General features: G+C 43.5%; 1 protein-coding gene across 2 annotated transcripts in view; it reads right to left on the bottom strand.

The window, feature by feature from the left end:
- The window catches only part of CUNH1orf21 (chromosome unknown C1orf21 homolog), a 198,028-nt gene that overhangs the window by 27,053 nt on the left and 152,632 nt on the right, over positions 1-18,343 (bottom strand). For both annotated transcript variants that reach the window (XM_050135398.1, XM_050135399.1), the window contains one exon: positions 1,459-1,535. In XM_050135398.1, coding sequence (XP_049991355.1) covers positions 1,459-1,535 — 77 coding nt within the window. The remainder of the gene's footprint in view (positions 1-1,458; positions 1,536-18,343) is intronic.

The following is an 18,343-nucleotide window of genomic DNA, read 5'->3' as shown; positions in this document are numbered from 1 at the left end:
TGAATTTTATCACCAATATGGAATAAGCCCTAGAACAATCTAGAAAATGAGTCAATGTTTATTTTTTATGTACTGTTTTATTTACTTTTTCCTTTAAGACAGCTTCTTGCTTTGTAGTCTTGGTTTGCCCGGAACTTACTAAGTCAATTGGCCAGGAATGCATGGTAATCCTTCTGCCTCTGTCTCCAAAGTGTTAGGATTTAACCCATGCACCACCACGCCCAAGACATTAGCTATTTTAGTAAAACGAAGAATGAGTCTTCATTTGTTGGAAGCCAGCAAAGTATCTTCAAGTACCCAGGCCACTGAGGAGATGTACTAGGTACGGCATATTTTTTCAAGTTAAAGATCTCTTAAAATTACACATTATAAGCAACAATCAGATTAGGAGAGAGAGCCTCTGGGTCCACCTGTGTCTCACCCAGTCAGGCGCACCATTTTGACTGAATGCTTTCTGATTTCCTGGCTTATCTTTTGTTATTTTGCCATATACTTATACACGTAATACTGTTCATTTATATCTTTGAATTTAAAGGAACATCCTGCTACTAACTGTTCTGAGAATGCCCCTCCCTGACGTGTGGAACATGTACCTTCCTCATTTATTTTCCCTGACTGCCACATAGCGTTCCCATCAGAACACGCCACAGTACTGTTACCCATTATATTACCGATGGACACTTGGTTTTACTTCTAAAAGCTTATCTAAACTGTTGTTATGGTGATGTCAAAATGTCTCCCAGCAGAAATGTGTTTCTCAAGGGCATATGCCTGTCCCTGGAGGTGCTGGAGGGTGAAGTCTGCCTAGTTTCAACTTTACTAGATGGGAAAACTGCACCCCCTGCTACTCCCTTCCAGTTGCACTGCTGTGAACCCACAAGTAGGGGTTAAAGGGGATCTGGAGTTCATCATCTTGACAACTTCTGTGATGTCAGACTTAGACATTTTCGAGAATCTGATGGAATGAAATAACACACTTTTCAAACAGACCAGCTGCTCAGGCTTCCTCCTTAGTCAGATGGCTCTTCATGTGTTAGCCCTTCCTTTGGGTTTTGTAGTTTTATCTGTAGAATTAGTTCCTGTGTTCTGGAAAATCTATATTGTCATCTGTACGTCATCCTCGGTCTTGCGGCCTCGACTGTCTTATAGTATATTCTAATGAAGATATGTTCACAATTTTATTGCAACCACCAATCAGTAAATCCCCATAAGATTTATATTATTTTATATCTTAATCAGGATCTCCCCAACTGAGAGCCATAAAGCTATCCATCCCTCTTATCTATTTATTTTACTAAATGGCCTGAAACTGTCAGCTTTGCTATGCACTGAGCATGTTCTGAGAGTATGTTTTGTTTACTGTCTCAATTACTAAAGCTCTATAATAAACCTTGATTACCTGGGAGGCAGAAATGGGGCTTTAAGAACAATACAGGGAAAAGAGAAGGCAGAACTTACTTTGCTCTGGGTTGATGGACCAATCCAGGGACTTCTTTATTAGTTTTAAGCCTCGCATTCGAGCTGGCACTTTTTTCCTGAAACGCAAGCACACATGGACGAGATGAGAACCCGTGGTTAGGTAATAAGCGGGCATTTTCGTCAGAAACTCTTTGATCCTGATGGAGCCCCTCCACCGAAGCTGGGCACGCCACAAAGACAAGGGTCCTTGCAAAGATGTTACATAAGGCAGGCAGAACCTGCCAGACCCTGGAACAGGAAGTACTTTAATGAAAAGAGTTGGCTTTGTAATAGGTACCACTGGGCTTAGAAAACAGCACGCAGCTAGAGTTTAATTACCGATTTCCAGTGGTGAGAGAATCGACAAAAGGTTCCAGTATCAGACAGAGGGAAACGGGACAATCGCAGGCACTGCCTACCTGTGCGGGAGACCTGGCTGCAGTAGCATGCTAGGACACAGTGTGAAAAGGCCCTAGCTGGGACAGGGACTTGACAACAAATGACTACAGTTTCACGTCACAGTAAAATTTGGGACCAGATTCTAGTGGATTAGTAGAAGTCTTGGGCTTTCAGCTTGACAAGATTTTGTATTTCCAGCACAGCAGCACGGGGCAAAGAACACGCAGGTATTAAAGTGCTGGCGTGTCCGTAAGCGCACTACCACCCCGCGCTTGTAGAGACATACACAAAGTGCTTCCCGCGAAGCTTGCAAAAATACCCTTGAAGGGGAAGGAAAGAACATTCTGAGCCTCGTTAACAGGAGGCTGTTCATCCTTAAAGAACTTGAACTGTGACCAGAGTTGAAGAGGCCACTATTTAAGAGCTGGACTACCTTCCCAGCTCCGCTACAAGCCGAGTGGCCTGGAGGACATGAAACAGACAGGTCCCAAACAGACTCTTTTGTGTCCCTGCTTCTCTGAAGAGAGCGAATCCCCTTTGAGTCAGTGAAATGCCAGCAACTTTTCTATGCTCTGGCTGGTTGTTATTTACCATCAAACATGAGTGGGTCTGCATAATATTAGCACTCTAAAAATATGGTAATTTCATGTTCTAGGAAAAGAAAACAATTACCATTCTCCTACAGGCCACCTTGCCTTCTTTATACTAAAAATAATACATTCATAAGCATTTAAGAAGTATAAACGAGGGCTGGTGAGGTGGTTCAGTAAGCGCTCATTACACAAGCCTCATGCTTGAGTTCCGCCCCCAGAGCCCATGGTGCAAGGAGAGAACGAACTCTGAAACTCGCTCCACCAGCATGCTGTGTTGGCCACGCTCCCCAGTGATAAGCAAACCAAATTTAAAAGGCATGGACTATATTCTGGTTACTTCACTGGGGTAGACAGGGAACAACAGATAGTTACTGGAGCTTTCACAAAGCAGGTGGGAGAATTAGCTAAGTACCGCACCGGCTCCAATAGCCCAAACCCAAAGTCCATTGTTTCTTTTGGGGTTGTGCTGCCTGACAAAGGCCTAGAGCATCATGCAGGGTCTTCTGCAATCGTGCAGGGTGTTCTGCGCAGAGCAGCAGAGCACACGAACAGAGCCAACGACTGGTCTTTCTGTCCATCTCAGAGAAGAAAAGAGACTGACAGAAGCCTTCCAGCCGGGTCGAGCACACAGGTGTCTTCCAGGTTGAACACTTTCTCCTTGAAGCTGCATGTGTTCTTAAATACAAGGTGGGCAGTTATGATCTACCACTCCCCTCTGGTCACATAATCTCCCAAATTCCTAGAGCTCAAATGATACATCAAAATTTTCAACGTCCTGGAGGCAGGGAACTGAAATGTCACATAACTGTAACCTACTTATATTCTTATTAAACTACTCTACATAATTCTATTACCTCTTCAAATCTCCCTTGAAAACCTATAATACATACTCGCTAAGAACAACCCTCAAATGATAGAGTCTCAATGGCAAAACTTTCTACTATGTACTTTATTTTATAGATTATAATTCAACAAGACCAGTAATAACAACCGAGGACCTATATTTTCATATATATTGACTTATTTAGTGTTCATAAATATTTGCATACATTAGCTCATTTTCACACCTATAATACCTCTGAATTAGGTAACATTTTATTACTTTTTTTTCTCTCTTTCTTGAGACAGTGTTGGTCTTGAAGTCTCAAGCGTCATTCCTCAGTTTTACAGTACACACCACCATGCCTAGTCACTTAATTCCCATTTTACAGATGAGCACACTGAGGCATAGGGCGATGAAGAACCTAACTGAGGTTATATAAGTAATGAGTGGTGATACTGGGCTTTGAACTTGGGAAGCCTGACTCCAGAGTTCACGGTATTAGTTACTGGTCACATCTCTCAAATGTTTAGAACCAACACTTCTATCCATAGTCTTCAAGTTATGACACCTCATTCACATTGTTTAAAAAAAAATGCATTTGCTGAAATCTCCACCCACATCACCAGAAATCTCTTGACTGTTGTTGTCAAGTTCATCATGGAAGACACAAAGCTTTCCAAAGTTACAGGGTTACAGGTTTGGGTTAAGGTTTGAATTTTAACACTGGCAAAACTGAAAACAAACCGCTGTCAATGACAAACCTGTGTCAATGACTTTCCTTGAAGCAAAAGTCTCTCTTCATTCATTTTTGAGGAAATGATTTACCAAATTCCCAGGTTTGAACATCCAGGATCTTTAAAGGAGCAATACTATCCCATTAAAAGAAAGAACCACACACTCGCTAACATCTCCATCAAATGCACAAGGGCTCTTCTTCCTGGAGACACTGTCCTTGGGTAGGCAAAGGAAATGCTTCATCCACATCTCCCACTGCATTGCGAGGCTGGGAGAAAGATATGCCTCCGAGTAATGAAATGTAATTTACAGTGCTTCACTGAGGGCCTTCTTAAGCGAAAATGGAAATGAGTTTTCTACTGAGTCCTGATGGGGTGGCCATACATGCTGACTGCTGTATCACTGCGTTCTGTCTCTGTGATGAAATACTGGAAGCCTGGCCATTTGTTACAAAGAAAAGGAACTTATTTAGCTCAGTATGGGGTCCAAGATCAGGTCGTCTCCTCTAGCTCCTCCCAGTGAGGGAGGGCACCCTTCTTAGGAAACTCAAGGCTGTGCGGTCCACCCTTTGGCCACAGTTCCTGTCTCTCACACAGAAAGAAAATTTACTGCACTGACCGTGGCGCATGCAGTCAACATCAACAGTCTCATGGGGTAAATTCATATTTCATGAAACTTCCCCAGCATAAGTGTAACTGAGAATACAGATTACCACAGCCCAGTTTTAACACCTCCATTATCCCCCCCCCCAAAGGCGCCTTAAAACCATTTGCAGTTAATCAGATCATAGATCCCGACAATCATAGCTCCGTTGTCTCTATAAACCTGCATTTCCCAGATTCATATAAACGGAATCGCAAAATGCGTAGCTTTTTCTTCGGCATTTTTCACTTAGTATATTTGTTGGATTTGTTCACATGCAGTATATATCAGAACTTGGTTTTTAAACTTTATCATTCCAGTGTATGAATATATTGTATTTTGCTCACCTAGCCACCACGTAATGGACAATTCAGATTCTTTTCAGTTTGTGGCTATTATGAAGAATGATGCCGTCACCATTCACATGTGAGCTTTTGTACAAATATGTCTCAATTTCTCTTGGGGAGAGTCCTGGTAGTGCAACTGTTAGGCTGTGCAGTGAGTTTAGTTTCCTGACTGAAAACATTAACATGCTATTTTATAAGTGGTTGCATGATCTTACATTTCCATTCGCAAAGCAGGATGGGTCCAGGTTCCCCAAATTCCACCACCACCACCTGGCCGTTTCTCAATTACTGCTACTCCAGGGACTATGTAGTGGCATCTTACTGGGAACTTTATTATTAAAATTTGACTTTTAAGGATTTGTTCTTATTTTTTCTTATGTATCCCCCAGGGATACTTTGTGCCTTTATATATATATATATAATATATATAATATATCTATTATACATATATGCAGAGTAATGATTTAGTTACTGGTTGCCTACATTTATCAAAGTTTATTTGTTTATAAACATAATGAACTTACACTTCAGGACTTGTTTGTTGGGGGTGATGAGGTATGGGAAGTGGTTTGCCTTTTTTTTTTTTTTAAAAAAGAAAGGACGGGACAGGAAACAAAAAGGGCTGGAAGAGGTTGATGTGGTGGAGACCCATGGTCACAGCCGGATGGGTCACGGGCAGGCACTTGCTCTAGGAATGAAATTGGAAGGAGGAAGAAGAGACACCAGGATGCTGCTTCCCTTAGGGACGAGACTGTTTCAATGCTATTTCAGTAGGATGTAAGTATCCTTCCCAAATAAGCTGGGGATGATGAGGCTGAGCAGAAGTCACGGATCTTCCTCGCTCCACACCGGCATCTGAACCCTTTGGGCTAAAACACGAACTCCCAGCCCTCTCAGGACACCCTGAATAGAGCTCCACAGTCCCAGGAGGCCGTAACTGGAAAGGAAGCCCTTGGCGATTCTTTACAGATCTGAGCCTCCATATTGTGGATGTCCCCATCTGCCCTTCACAGAGCAATTTCCGGGGTTCTCTACAGACAGCAACTCAGTGTCCCAGACAACCCTACAGAGGCCGGCCCCATCGCCTGGAAGAGGCTCCCATTTTCCAAAAATGTCTGCGAACTACTGCCAGGTAGTGATGAGCTTATTCCAGTAACTAAGTTTTCCTTTGCATGGAATCATTTCTTTCTTGAGGAACGGTGCGCGCTTGTCGTGTCAGAGTAAACGTATCACCCCTCCTCATTTGCTGCAGACTGCCAAAGCAACTGTATTAACGCTGCTGCCAAGAGCTCCCCCACCCGCTGGGCAACTCCCCGAGGGGAGGAGGGAGAAGATGCTCACAGAGCAGCACCTGCTCAGGACGCTGACAAAAGTCACCCTGCTCTGGACAGGGATGCAGCAGAAGGGGACATCTTTTCTCCATCACCTCTTTGTCTCACCTGTCTGCCTGGGCTGACGACAGGGGCTGCAAGGGTCTTTTCTAGTTGGGCTTAAAGCACCCAGTGTTCTTTCCTGCCCAGCAGCAGGGAGTTCTTTCAGAGCAATCCCCAGGGTCAGAGTGAGGTCTAAGTATAGCTCCTGGGACTGCCACAATGTGCTGCAGGGAGAAATGATACCCAATAAGAAGGCTCAAAGGGTTTGCCCCACCTCTGTCTGTCCATCTCTCTGTCTCTGTCTGTCTTTCTCCCTCCATACCTGAACCACTTCATTTTACCTCATTTCCATTCATGGAAACTAAGGGGGGGGGCTACTTTGTCAGATCCTATAATGAAGAAATTTTAGGGCATGCATGCATATTTGAAAAATATGTTCAGATACAAAATAATCATTTCACCCCAGAGGGATGTATTTTACAGAATGTAAACTCTTTGAAAACCATCTCTGACATCCAATATTTTATTCCTCACATAATATTAAGATGCAAAAGGATGTCATTGCTCTGAAATAGCTTGTTTGCTGCATGATCAGGATTCGCTGGACCACATTTACCTCCCCAGTGCATGCTTACATATGGGAATGTCCACTCCGCCACCTGCAGCTATTAACCCGGCCAGCCAGCATCAGAGCAACAACGTGAAGCCCAAACATCCATTATGTTATATAGGTATAGAGATTTCTAAACTTACTAGCATTTTGTTAAAGTCATTTACTGGTGACGAGGTTGAAATGGGAAGCCTTGTTTTTTAAGGGTTCTTTCCCCTTCAAAGAAAAGACTGTCCTGCATCCCACAGCAAAGTGACGCAAAAGGGGCAAGTCAACTTTAGAGCAACTAATGCCTTTCATGCTTTGTAAGGCAGACCGGAAACATTTAAAGTAATCCTGTAGCTAACAGCCACAGGAAACAGCTCAGAACAGATTTAATTGTCTATCAACAAATTTAGAACAAAGTTATTAAGTCACTATGTTGGTAATTAAAAGATACAAGCTACAGTGTTCCCAAATCCTGCTGACAATTCTAAGTTAAGGACCCTTTAAAGAGACAATGCTTCTCCGGGTTCTTCAAGGCATACACACACAGGGAATGCTTTGGAATACCTGCTTTGGAACTACAATCAATGTTCGCCCATGATGCTTTTATTAGCTAGGGAAAGGCAGCTTGCGCTGTGTAACAAGCAGCCTCCAGTATCAGGAGTTCAACTGAATGAAAGTTTACTGTGAGTACATGGAACTTATCTGGTGCAGGGTGCAGAAGTCAGATTCAGGCTAACTGAGGCCTCACAGCAATCTATCTTTCACCATGGCTGGAGGTCAGCAAAGGATAAATCCTCATATTTACTTGGTCATACGTTACAGAACATATAAAGTCAAAAGCACAGACAATGTGAGTCAGCCAGGGCAATACAGTGAGACCTTGTCTTAAAAAAATGTGTGTGTGTGTGAGTGAGTGAGAGAGAGAGAGAGAGAGAGAGAGAGAGAGAGAGAGAGAGAGAGAAAATGAGCACCATTTTACTGGACCACATTTGTCAGGAGAACTGCATTAGCTCTAGGTAGCCCTAGTAACTACCACACCTGTGGTTTTTCTAAATGCACACACTTTCGATCACAGTACTACCTAACATTAATGACAGAATTCTCCCTTTCTGAATAGTTGGATGCATAACAAATACCATTATTTATATTAAACCTTGAATTTTTATAGAAAAAAGCCACATCATTGAAAATTTAAACTGCATCAAAATGCCAGGCACTTCGGGAGGTGACCACGGTGGCTAGCACTGGTAAATGACACTACACACAAACTGGACACACTCCAGAAAAACGCATGGAAAGCACACAGGATCACACTCACAGCTTCTCCATTGCTTCTTTTCCTTCCCAACCATCAAACAGAACCAAGCACATAGGAGCGGGAATCCCACTCACTCTGATCTTCGTCAGGAAGACCAATGGTCTCAGGGATTCGACTCTCCGCTCATCTGTCATCCCTGTTTGCAGCTGGCATGGGGTTCAGGGTGGGGCGGAAAGAAATAGGAACTGAACACCTGCCCTATTCCTCCAGGGTCGGAAGAGAAATGAAAGAATTCGGATTTTATTCTGGACATAGCGGAGAGCCCTGCAGAGTTTTCAGCAGGGAAGTCACATGACTAGATGAGTTCTAGAAGCATCACAGCAGAGCGTGAGAAGCAGAGGCAGGCTGTCTCCGGAGGAGCAGGCTGCAGCAATCCTGTGGTCTTTCGTGGACAGTACCGGGTAAGCCTGAGGGGAGGGAGAGTACTGGACTGGGCGGTGAGAGGACATTTCAGTTCTCCAGGGCCATCCATTGGGAGGTGTGATGAAGAGATCGGAGAGGGGAGGGGGAAGGAGCGGAGCCAGGAGATGCTGAGAGGCCGGTTTGCTTGGGAATGCTCCCCATCAGTGAGGACACCTTCAGATACAAGTGCCAGAAAGGCCATTTGACTTCCTTCGAGCCAGTAAGGAATGTATTGGGTTACCTAAGAGAACTGGATCCAATGTCATCCAGGTAGTAAAGTATGTCTATGTCTGTCTGTCTTTGCTTATCATCTTGGTTTAATTTATTTCATGACCTTGCCAGCTCCGGATCCAATCTTCCCTACTCTGTAGGCCCATAAGGCAAGAATCTTTCTATCTGGTCCCAGTTACAAGCACAGCAGGAAACACTGCAATCAGCTAGAGAAGGACCCAGTTGGCCACTTCGGTGACAGTGATGTGGCAGCAGGACAAGGGCCTTTGTTGGGAAAAGAGGATGCAATGGCCACCACAACATTTGTTATTCATCTGCCTATGGGCTCTTTGTCTTCCAAATATTTTCCATTAGGACACACGTGTGTATGCTTATGTAAAAACATAAACTATTAAAATGATAATCTATGCAACACAGACCATACAGTGGGTGTACATGCTCACATTTAAGAGATTAAGTTTTGGACTGGAAAATAAAGATTTCTCTTTTCCATTTCCCTTTCTCGCAGCCACTCTTAAATTCATTTTAACAGCGACAGGTAGGAATGTGCACATTTATGAGGCGCCATGTTCTACAAAGAGATTTAGCGACTTTCCAATTTAGTTCCCACTTGGCACATTTTTCCCATCAGAAGTCTAAGCAAATGAAAAGTCCCTGTTTTAACGGCACCCTCCCTCTCTGGCTTTCCAGCTCATATAAATGTCAGGTCTGCTGTGCTGTAACGGCTTTACAGAGTGGATGGGATTTGTCACTAGATTCCTATACAGTCCTATACTCAGTAATCAAATCTGGCATTGTCCCATTATGTAAGTGCTCCAAGGCTTTAGGTAAAGACTGGCTGTGGCTACAGTTTGGGCTGAAAAGGTTTCTTCATGATTCAGAGTTACAGTGCTCAGGCCATAAAGAGCGAGCACGACTCTTTCCCCTTCCTTCCTTTAGAGAAGCAGCAGCCAGAAACAGGAGCACTGATCTGGACATGCCTAAAAGGCGTGCTCAGCCTTGTGTGTCTTCACTAGTCGCTCAGTCTTCTAGAAGCCTTCTTGCAAGGCTCCCACATTGCCTTTTTCTGCAATCGCTCCTAAATTTGGTGTACATTCCCTTAAGTCATAAGCAGGGCATTTACAGGGGTGGAGGGACAGTGGTGGGTCTGTGAAGCACAGCATGGTGGCGTGCCAAGGAGGAGAAGTCTACCATGTCTGCTGCCCTCATGTCCCACCTGAGGGTCAGTGTTGGGAGATTGTTCCATTAGGGCTTCATCCCTGGGAAAATGAGCTGAGGCCCACTGACTCGGTCCCTGTGGAAAGGCTTCAGAACATCTATCTGGTCACACTCTTCATTCTTTCTGTATGCCCTCAAGGTCTGGATGAGGGGGTAGGATAAGAGGGCAGTTTGCTAATAGGCCAGCTGAACGGGGTTAGACGGCTAATGAGACTCAGGGGCTACCAACATGATAGACTTCGATGATGGTGGCTTACTGTCCTTTGCTGTAATGGCACCTTTGTATCATTGTTAAGCTGCCTGCTCCCATCATGCACCTGACTCATGCATAAGAATTACCCTATTTTGGGAAATCCTGACCATTCCCTGGACTGTTGCCTAAAACTCACTAATATTCTCCTCCATTAGAGTTTGACCATGAACAAGCCACCCACAATCCCACCCATGCTCCCGATAACATCCTTCTCTGTACCAAACCACATTATTCTCAAGTGTGTACTATTCCTATCCTCTGCTCAGGTGACATTGTAGACCCAAGTTTCTGTCCCACCGGGTCCTGCACCCAAAGAAACACACAGGCTTATATTAATTATAAACTGTTTGGCCTATTAGCTCAGGTTTATTATTAGCTAGCTCTTACAATTTAAAGAAACCCACAATTGTTGTCTATGTTTAGCCACGCGGCTTGGTACCTTGTCTCAGTGAGGCATTCTCATCTTGCTTCTTCTGAATCTGGCTGGCGATTCACTCTCTTCCCAGAATTCTCCTTGTCTGGTTGCCCTGCCTATACTTCCTTCCTGCCTAATGGCCAATCAGCGTTTTATTAAACTAATACAAGTGACAAATCTTTACAATGTACGAGAGCAATATCCCACAGTATGACACCGCTCTCTCTTGAGGACTGGTGCTTAAGTCTTAATATAAATAACCTTTTCCTTTCTTCTTTTGTGACTGCACAGATGCATTTGTGCTAGAAGCCCAAGGTTGGCCTGGGAGGGTTCTTTAATCATTTTCTACCTTATTTATTAAGGCAGGGTCTCTCATTTGAGCCAGAACTTACCAATATGGTGAGTCTGGCTAGCCAGCTTGTTCCAGGGAGCCCTGGTCTCTACATCTCAAAGGGCTGGGATTATAAGTGGCCACCATAAATGTCCCAAACTTTGGCTCTCATAGGTGCATTGTAGATATAGGAGCTGTGGGCCGCTTCCTGCCGCCCTGCTCCTGGCCGCCAGCTAGCTTTACCCAAAATAATTACACGGAAACTGTATTCTTTTAAACACTGCCTGGCCCATTATCTGTAGCCTCTATTGGCTAACTCTCACATTTTGCTTTAACCCATATTTAGTAATCTATGTAGCACCACGAGGTGGCTTACCAGGAAAGATCTTAACCTGCATCTGTCTCGAGTGGGAGAATCATGGCGACTGCCTGACTCAGCTTCTTTCTCCCAGCATTCTGTTTTGTCTACTCCACCTACCTAATTTTCTGTCCTATTAAAGGGCCAAGGCAGTTTCTTTATTAACCAATGAAATTAACACATAGACAGATGACCCTCCTTCATCAGTACATCACAAGCACTTGGTCTACCAAGCTGTCTCCCTGGCACCCTTATCTTAATCTTAAAAAACAAACAACATACTTTCCTTTGCTTTAAAAAAAAAATCCCGTTTTAACTTGATAAATCCTAATTTTGCTTCATACGGCCTCATCTTAAAATTCTCCTATGCAGTGTCACTCAGGACCACAGCTGTTCCTAGAGAAGCCCACGAGGGACAGACTCATCAGGCTGCACCTCCTACTGCCAACTACACTAGAGAAAAATCAGTTTTCAGAGTCATCTTGTTGATTCCTTCATTCCTTATCTATAGAACCCAGCAAGAATTTTCTCCTACTTGAGTAAAAAGCAAAAACAAAACAAAATTAAAGTGCAGACTTATGAGCTTCAATCAACTATGTGGCCCTGAAGATAAGCTCGCTTGTTTTTCCAAGGCATGTCTTGGCAAGCCTAACTATGACATCCTTTGGTGTGACTGCAACCTCTAGATTTCAATATAGCTTATTAATTCAGATGTACCTGCATGTGTTTACAGTCACATGATAAGGACAATCCACCTTAACTAGAAATAGTATTTTCCATACTCAATTTCATGAAATAATTTAAACTTTTCTGGTGCCTCTGACATTGACATTTTCATATGAGCACTTTCAATTCATCTTATTTTCAGGCATATTATCCTCCCCTTATGTATGTGAAATAAGAAACACATTGACCTTTTAATAGTAAGCCGCCAGCGTGGAGGTTTGCCAGTTACTCACTGTACTAGTCTTTCAAAGTAATTGATAAAAAGCTGCTTATGCCAGGTGTGGGGGCTCATGCCCATAATCTTACCACTAGGAACAGGAGGCTCAGAAGTTCAAGGCCATTCTTAACTGTGTTTCAACTTCCAGGACAGCCTGTGCTCTGCAAGACCTTACATTGGTCCCAAGAACCCCTGGGAAGGCTGTTTATGAAGACATATCCGAAGTCATTACTAAATTAGAGTTTGTTTTTTTCAGGAAAAACAAAACAAATAAACAAACAAACAAAACAAAAAACTGTGACCTGCTGGAAAAGCTTTACGAATGTCCAAAGTAGCCACAGACATGTCAGTCTTTTAATCTGTATCTCCCTACAAATTCTGCATTCAAAACCAATGAGTGCATCTTCCTCTGAGACTCAAAGACAGGGTGGAATCCATTTTCCCCAAACCAACATAATCCATATCGTGAAAGGAATTTACCATAAAAATGATGACTGAAAGGATATATTTGATAAAATCTAAGGTTTCATGATAAAATTTAATTGACATGTTGGACCTTATGCCACTTTGCAAAGTCTCACGTCAGTTATATGCTGACAGGAAAGTTCACAAACAGCGGACATTTGTTGTCCAACAGTCGCTTGTCATTCTGGGGCACCCAAAGAGAACACGCATGTTGGGGTCTTCGCACCTCATGCTCCCCGCCCCTCTCCTGCTCTCTCTTTCGTTTCATGCTACAAAGATAAACTCCCAGATAATACTTCATTTGCTTCTGACATGACAGCACACACATTTAACTGATGTTCCCATGAAAATTCAACAACGGAAAGGCAGAGACATTGATTCTGGTTACCGAAGGTTTCTTCCAATTATAAAGGCAGTAACAAGAATAAAAATAACAGCTAGCGTTGATAGCAGCTTTCCCTTGTTAGACGCCACATTAGCCTGTGGGCCTTAATTGATTTAGATACAGATAAACTCCAACCACAGGCCCCAGTGGTATTAGCTCAGTAAATGTCAGCCATTATTCTTACTGCTATTATTGTTTACTTAATACGTACCAGTTAATTCTGACAACAACCACAGAAGGTGAGACTAAGGAGGAGGCCATTAAAGAAACGGATGTCGAAGATAACTGTCATCTGAAGTGAAAGTGTGGCTCCAAATGGACTCTCTTTCAATACAACTTTGCATTATTTAAAAACCCCACTCTGCATAAATTAAAGAGGACGTGGGGAAGAGGAGTCCACTTGTTTTCAAAGCCGTCTTGTATGTCCTAATACCTAAAGATGAGCCATGGCCTGGATGGAAGGCACATTTGTAACAACACAGTCCTGAACACTGGTGCCGTCCCCATGTCACAGCTTAGAATCTGTAATTGTCCTTCCAGGCCAAAATGAGTTAAGGTCCATAATACACAGGGATCAATGAACCCCGAATCACTCACAGGGAATGGGGACGAGGGTTCATTGTAAGGGCATGCCCTCTTCAAGGATAATCAATTAAAACATTTCAAAAGCTTAACTTACGACAACCAAAAAACACATAAATTAATTATCTATCCTGGGTATACTGGAGCTAGTTCCTAACTATTTAAGGGTTCTGTGAGCCAACCACAGTACACAAACGGACTGACATCATCAACGCCTGCCTCCTCCTTCTAAGCTGGCTCTTCATAGACAGGCATTATTTCATCTGTAAGACTTATCCGCTCTAGTCACCTAGGCTGCTGTTCTGTAGTCACCAGGGTGGAGTGACTTTAAACAATTAGGTGGTAATGTCTCTCTCCAGTATCTAGTATGTGGTCTAGAGAAAATGAACAACATGGCAATGGGAACTGACTACCCTTGCCCAAATGAGGACCCACTACGCTGCACCCAATGGTTCCAAAATCCCCAGGAACTATGAGCAGTTACTGTAGAAGCTAGACACAGTAGTCTAGTCAAACGACGCAGGCTATGAAGAAAGGTAAGGAAGACACCAAGATGATGACGTCACCCTCCTTGGCAGAAGCCCTACCTCTGTTCCTGTCTTGGTGGATAGCCATCACTCTAAGTTTATACATTTGTCTCAGGGCCTGGGTTAAATGCCGACATCTAATAAGTCCTTTAAAGCTAGCCATAGTATCGAGCTCTTTATGTACAGATGTGCTAGGCTTCTGTTACTATGACAGATACATAAATATCTGTACATATGACAGATACATCTTTTCCTTAAAGAGGAAAGATCTGTTTTGGTCCATAGTTCCAGAACCTTTAGAACAGGGTCAGCTGAATTCGCTGCTTTAGGCCCAAAGTGAGACAGAACATCCTGGCAACTGGAATTTACGACAAAGGAAGCAGTTTATCTTACAGGAGCCAGAAAGAAGGCAGGCAGGAAGGGGCCAGGGACAAGGGACCTTTCAAAGACACTTTCCGACTACTTCCTCCTACCAGTTCCCATCATTTTACCATGTTCCATTAATAACATAAAATTAGAATCCATCTGCAGATAAATCCACTGATTGGCTCGGGGTCCTGATGATTCAGTTGCCTCTCAAGAACTGGATCCACCAGTTTTGGGAGCCGGGCTTTCAAAACATGAGCCTCTGGGAGACAGTTCATGTTCAAACCATAATAAGAGACAGCAGTGAGTGTTGGCTAAATGAATACATGAACATTTGTCTTTCTTATTTGTTACACTGTTTAGTTACAATAATTCCACTCAAAATAAAACTGGACAGAGAAAAGGCTGGAGCATCTTAAGAATGAACCATAGAAGTGAGACACAAGGGTTGGTATCTTTATGGTAGCCTAGACTAAAGCTGTGACCAAGGAGGGCTGGGGGAAAAGAAAAGCTAGCTAGAAATAGCATTTACCAAAACTCATGGCATCGTCACTTTTAAGCTAGGTTATAAGAAGTTCATGGTGGTTTTCTCCTTAAAAACATGTTTTAAGTTATTTCAGGGATGGAAAAAGAGCTTCATTTCATTCCTGTAAAGTATTTTCACCATAAATTGTTGGATCATAGTGACAACAAATGTCAGCTGTTACTCACTCATTCATACTAATAATCATTTGTGTAGGAGCTAGAAAACTCACAGCATCCAGGAGACATAGAACAGTGGTGGTCAGAGGCTGGGAAGAACGGGGAATGAGTGACTCATGGGAACAGAGCTGGCGCCTTGCAAGATAAAAGAAGTCCTGGAGAGGATGCTGTGCTGGTCAGGTAGCAAGGCTGATATGATGTACTAGTGTACTATATACCTAAACACTGTCAAATGATGAGGCTCCACCCCTTCCTGAGGGGCCATTGGTTTCTGGAAAGGGCGTGTTGTTTTCTTCAGTGGGGTCGTCACTGATAAGTATCCCATGCTTAGTAAATAACCCTCTGTAAATGCTCTTGGAAGTAAGCCTAAACTTGGCAGGATGGATGCATGCACGCACGCGAGCGCGCGCGCGCACACACACACACACACACCACACGAGAGTAGGAGGGGGCTGAGAGGGTACTAGGAATGAAAAACTAAAATTCATTATATGTATGTATATATAATTATGCAATTGTTAAAGAATAAAAGAATTAAAAATTTCAAAATGACAAATCTCATGTTATATATGTATTATCCTATATAATTTTAAAATATGGAATTTTAAAAAAACACCAGTTTAAAATTCTTTGTCAAATCTAGTAAATGTGCTATTTTTGTATATTTCAAAGCCGATATTAAACAGAAAACATACCACATACATAGATCTATTAAAGCGTTTAGTCGTGGTGTAATCTCAAAGGATCACCTCTGTCACATAATCCACTGAACGATAGCGGCAAGCCTGGCTGTTCTGGAAAAACTATCCATACCATAAAGGCTGATACACAAGGCACTGGCCAGTGCAATCTCAGACCTTTGAGAACTCAGAGCAGCTAAAGTTGAGAGCAAACACATGAGACACATGGATGGCACCAGGTCTGTGTATGACTCCAGTACCCGACCTCTTTAGAGGGAGCAATGCCATGCCATTTTCTAGAGAGCAGCAGGAGGAACCGACAGCAGCTGATGGTGGCAGCACAGCTCCAAGCTTCCCTGGTGAGGAACCAGGACTGAAAGGAAGTCCATAGAGAAAGGAGCCTTGAAAGCCAGGGACGGAAGATGCGCTCTGGGACAGAGCTGCTGTCTGACAGTAAGGCCCAGCCTTTGGTTGGACACTGTGGGAATGGGAGTCTGGATAGACTAAAGGACTTGCTGAATTCTGGCTCTTTGTCTGCCTGGTACACGGAAGAGGCATGTGAGAAGGCTCATCTTGTCTCATCTCGTCTCACCTACGGGGAGAATCTACGCCTTCTTGTTGACTTTCCAGGCATCAAATGGGAGACGACAACCAACGGTCTTGGCAATATGAATGCAGACTTCCCCATTAAGAGCTGTGATTTTAGCTTGGTATCCTTCCCTTAGAGCGCCTGACTGCAGAAAAGGAGCATGGGGACCTGGGATCTGGTGTGTCTGTGTGTGGTGGTGGGTATGGATGGGCGTTGGGGCGGGGGTGAGCGTGGAAGCCAGACGTTGTATTCCTCATATGCTCTCAAGCTCAGTTTTTGAGACAGGGTCTCTCACTGAGCCTGGAGCTCCAGGGATTGTCTCCCCAGCTCCCCCAGAGCTGGGATTACAGGGGCAGACCTGACTTTCCGTGAATGCTGGGGATCTGAACTCAGGTCACCATGCTTGCGTGCCAAACGCCGCCCTCACCGAGCCAGCTCCCCATCTCCAAATGGTTCTTAAAAATGGAATCCCAATCAACCCTCTTGGTTTGAGTTCATCTTCTCTTTGGTACCTAGAGAGGCCAGGTGCTAGCAATTCCTAGGCCTTCATCATCTGTAGGGTTTAACTGGATTTTTCTAGGTTTGCGGAGTCAGCTTTCACCTCTGCTTCCCGTTTACAGAACACTGGCACTGTTGTCTCCTAGTCTCAGTGAACTAATGTTGTTGTTATTCTGAAAAGCCCAACAGCGGTGTTCTGCTTGTTCTCCCCATTCCTACTGTTGTCTAGACACTCTGCATGAGTTTTCTATTTGTACAACTGTACCCAGCAGTTGTTATTACTCCACTTAGAGATGAGGAAACCGAGTTTTAAGAACTTGCTCAAAGAATTCCAGGTTGGAAATCAAAGCCTTAGTTCCTGCTGCTGCTTACATCCAAGCGCTCCTGGTGGAGTGATAGCAACAATGACGGAGGGCTGAGGCTGCGTGTTTCCTTGGTGACCAGTAGCTTTTGGTTGCTCAGCAACTACACTGGTGCTGTGACCCATTTCAAGGAGGACCACAGCCTGTTGCACAGTAGTATAGAGCTTCACCCCCAAGAGCTCAACACTCAGAGATGGTGGCTTCAAAGACCAAACCCATTTTCTAAAGACAGTTATATATGAAGCTTTACCTGGCCTACTTTAGGAATCTTTCCCAACCCTGTCACTTCTCTTCCCTAAATCAATGACCAAGGTTTTTTTAAAAAAAAAAAAAAAAAGGAAAAGAACTTCCTAATCTAGTCAACTAAGACAGAAGCAAAGGACAGAGGTTTCCCAGAGTGACAGTAATATTATTTCGAAAATATTTTTAACAAGAAGTAATTTTGCTAGGTTATGCAATCCCCTCTGATAGCTACCTCTGACATGCAGACTGAGAACAATGTCCAGAATTGCCTGTTTAATTAGACACAGAGAAACAACACATGCTTGCGAGAGAAAAAGGCAGCCAGGATTTGCTTCTGGGTGTGCTTTTCTAAGACTACTTATGCTAGGGGGAGCTGCTCAACAGTTTTAGAGTTTTCTTCATTTGCTTCTTTGAGCTGTGTTAGAATAACAAGAATGTGTAGGCTTTTTTACATACATACACACATACATACATATATATATAATTAAAATTTGCTTAGCTCCAGTC

This window comes from Alexandromys fortis, unplaced genomic scaffold (assembly GCF_014885135.2).
Source record: "Alexandromys fortis isolate MF-2015 unplaced genomic scaffold, M_Fortis_MF-2015_v1.1 scaffold_21, whole genome shotgun sequence".
In the NCBI taxonomy this organism is placed as follows: domain Eukaryota; kingdom Metazoa; phylum Chordata; class Mammalia; order Rodentia; family Cricetidae; genus Alexandromys; species Alexandromys fortis.
This window is presented reverse-complemented; position numbering and strand designations above follow the sequence as displayed.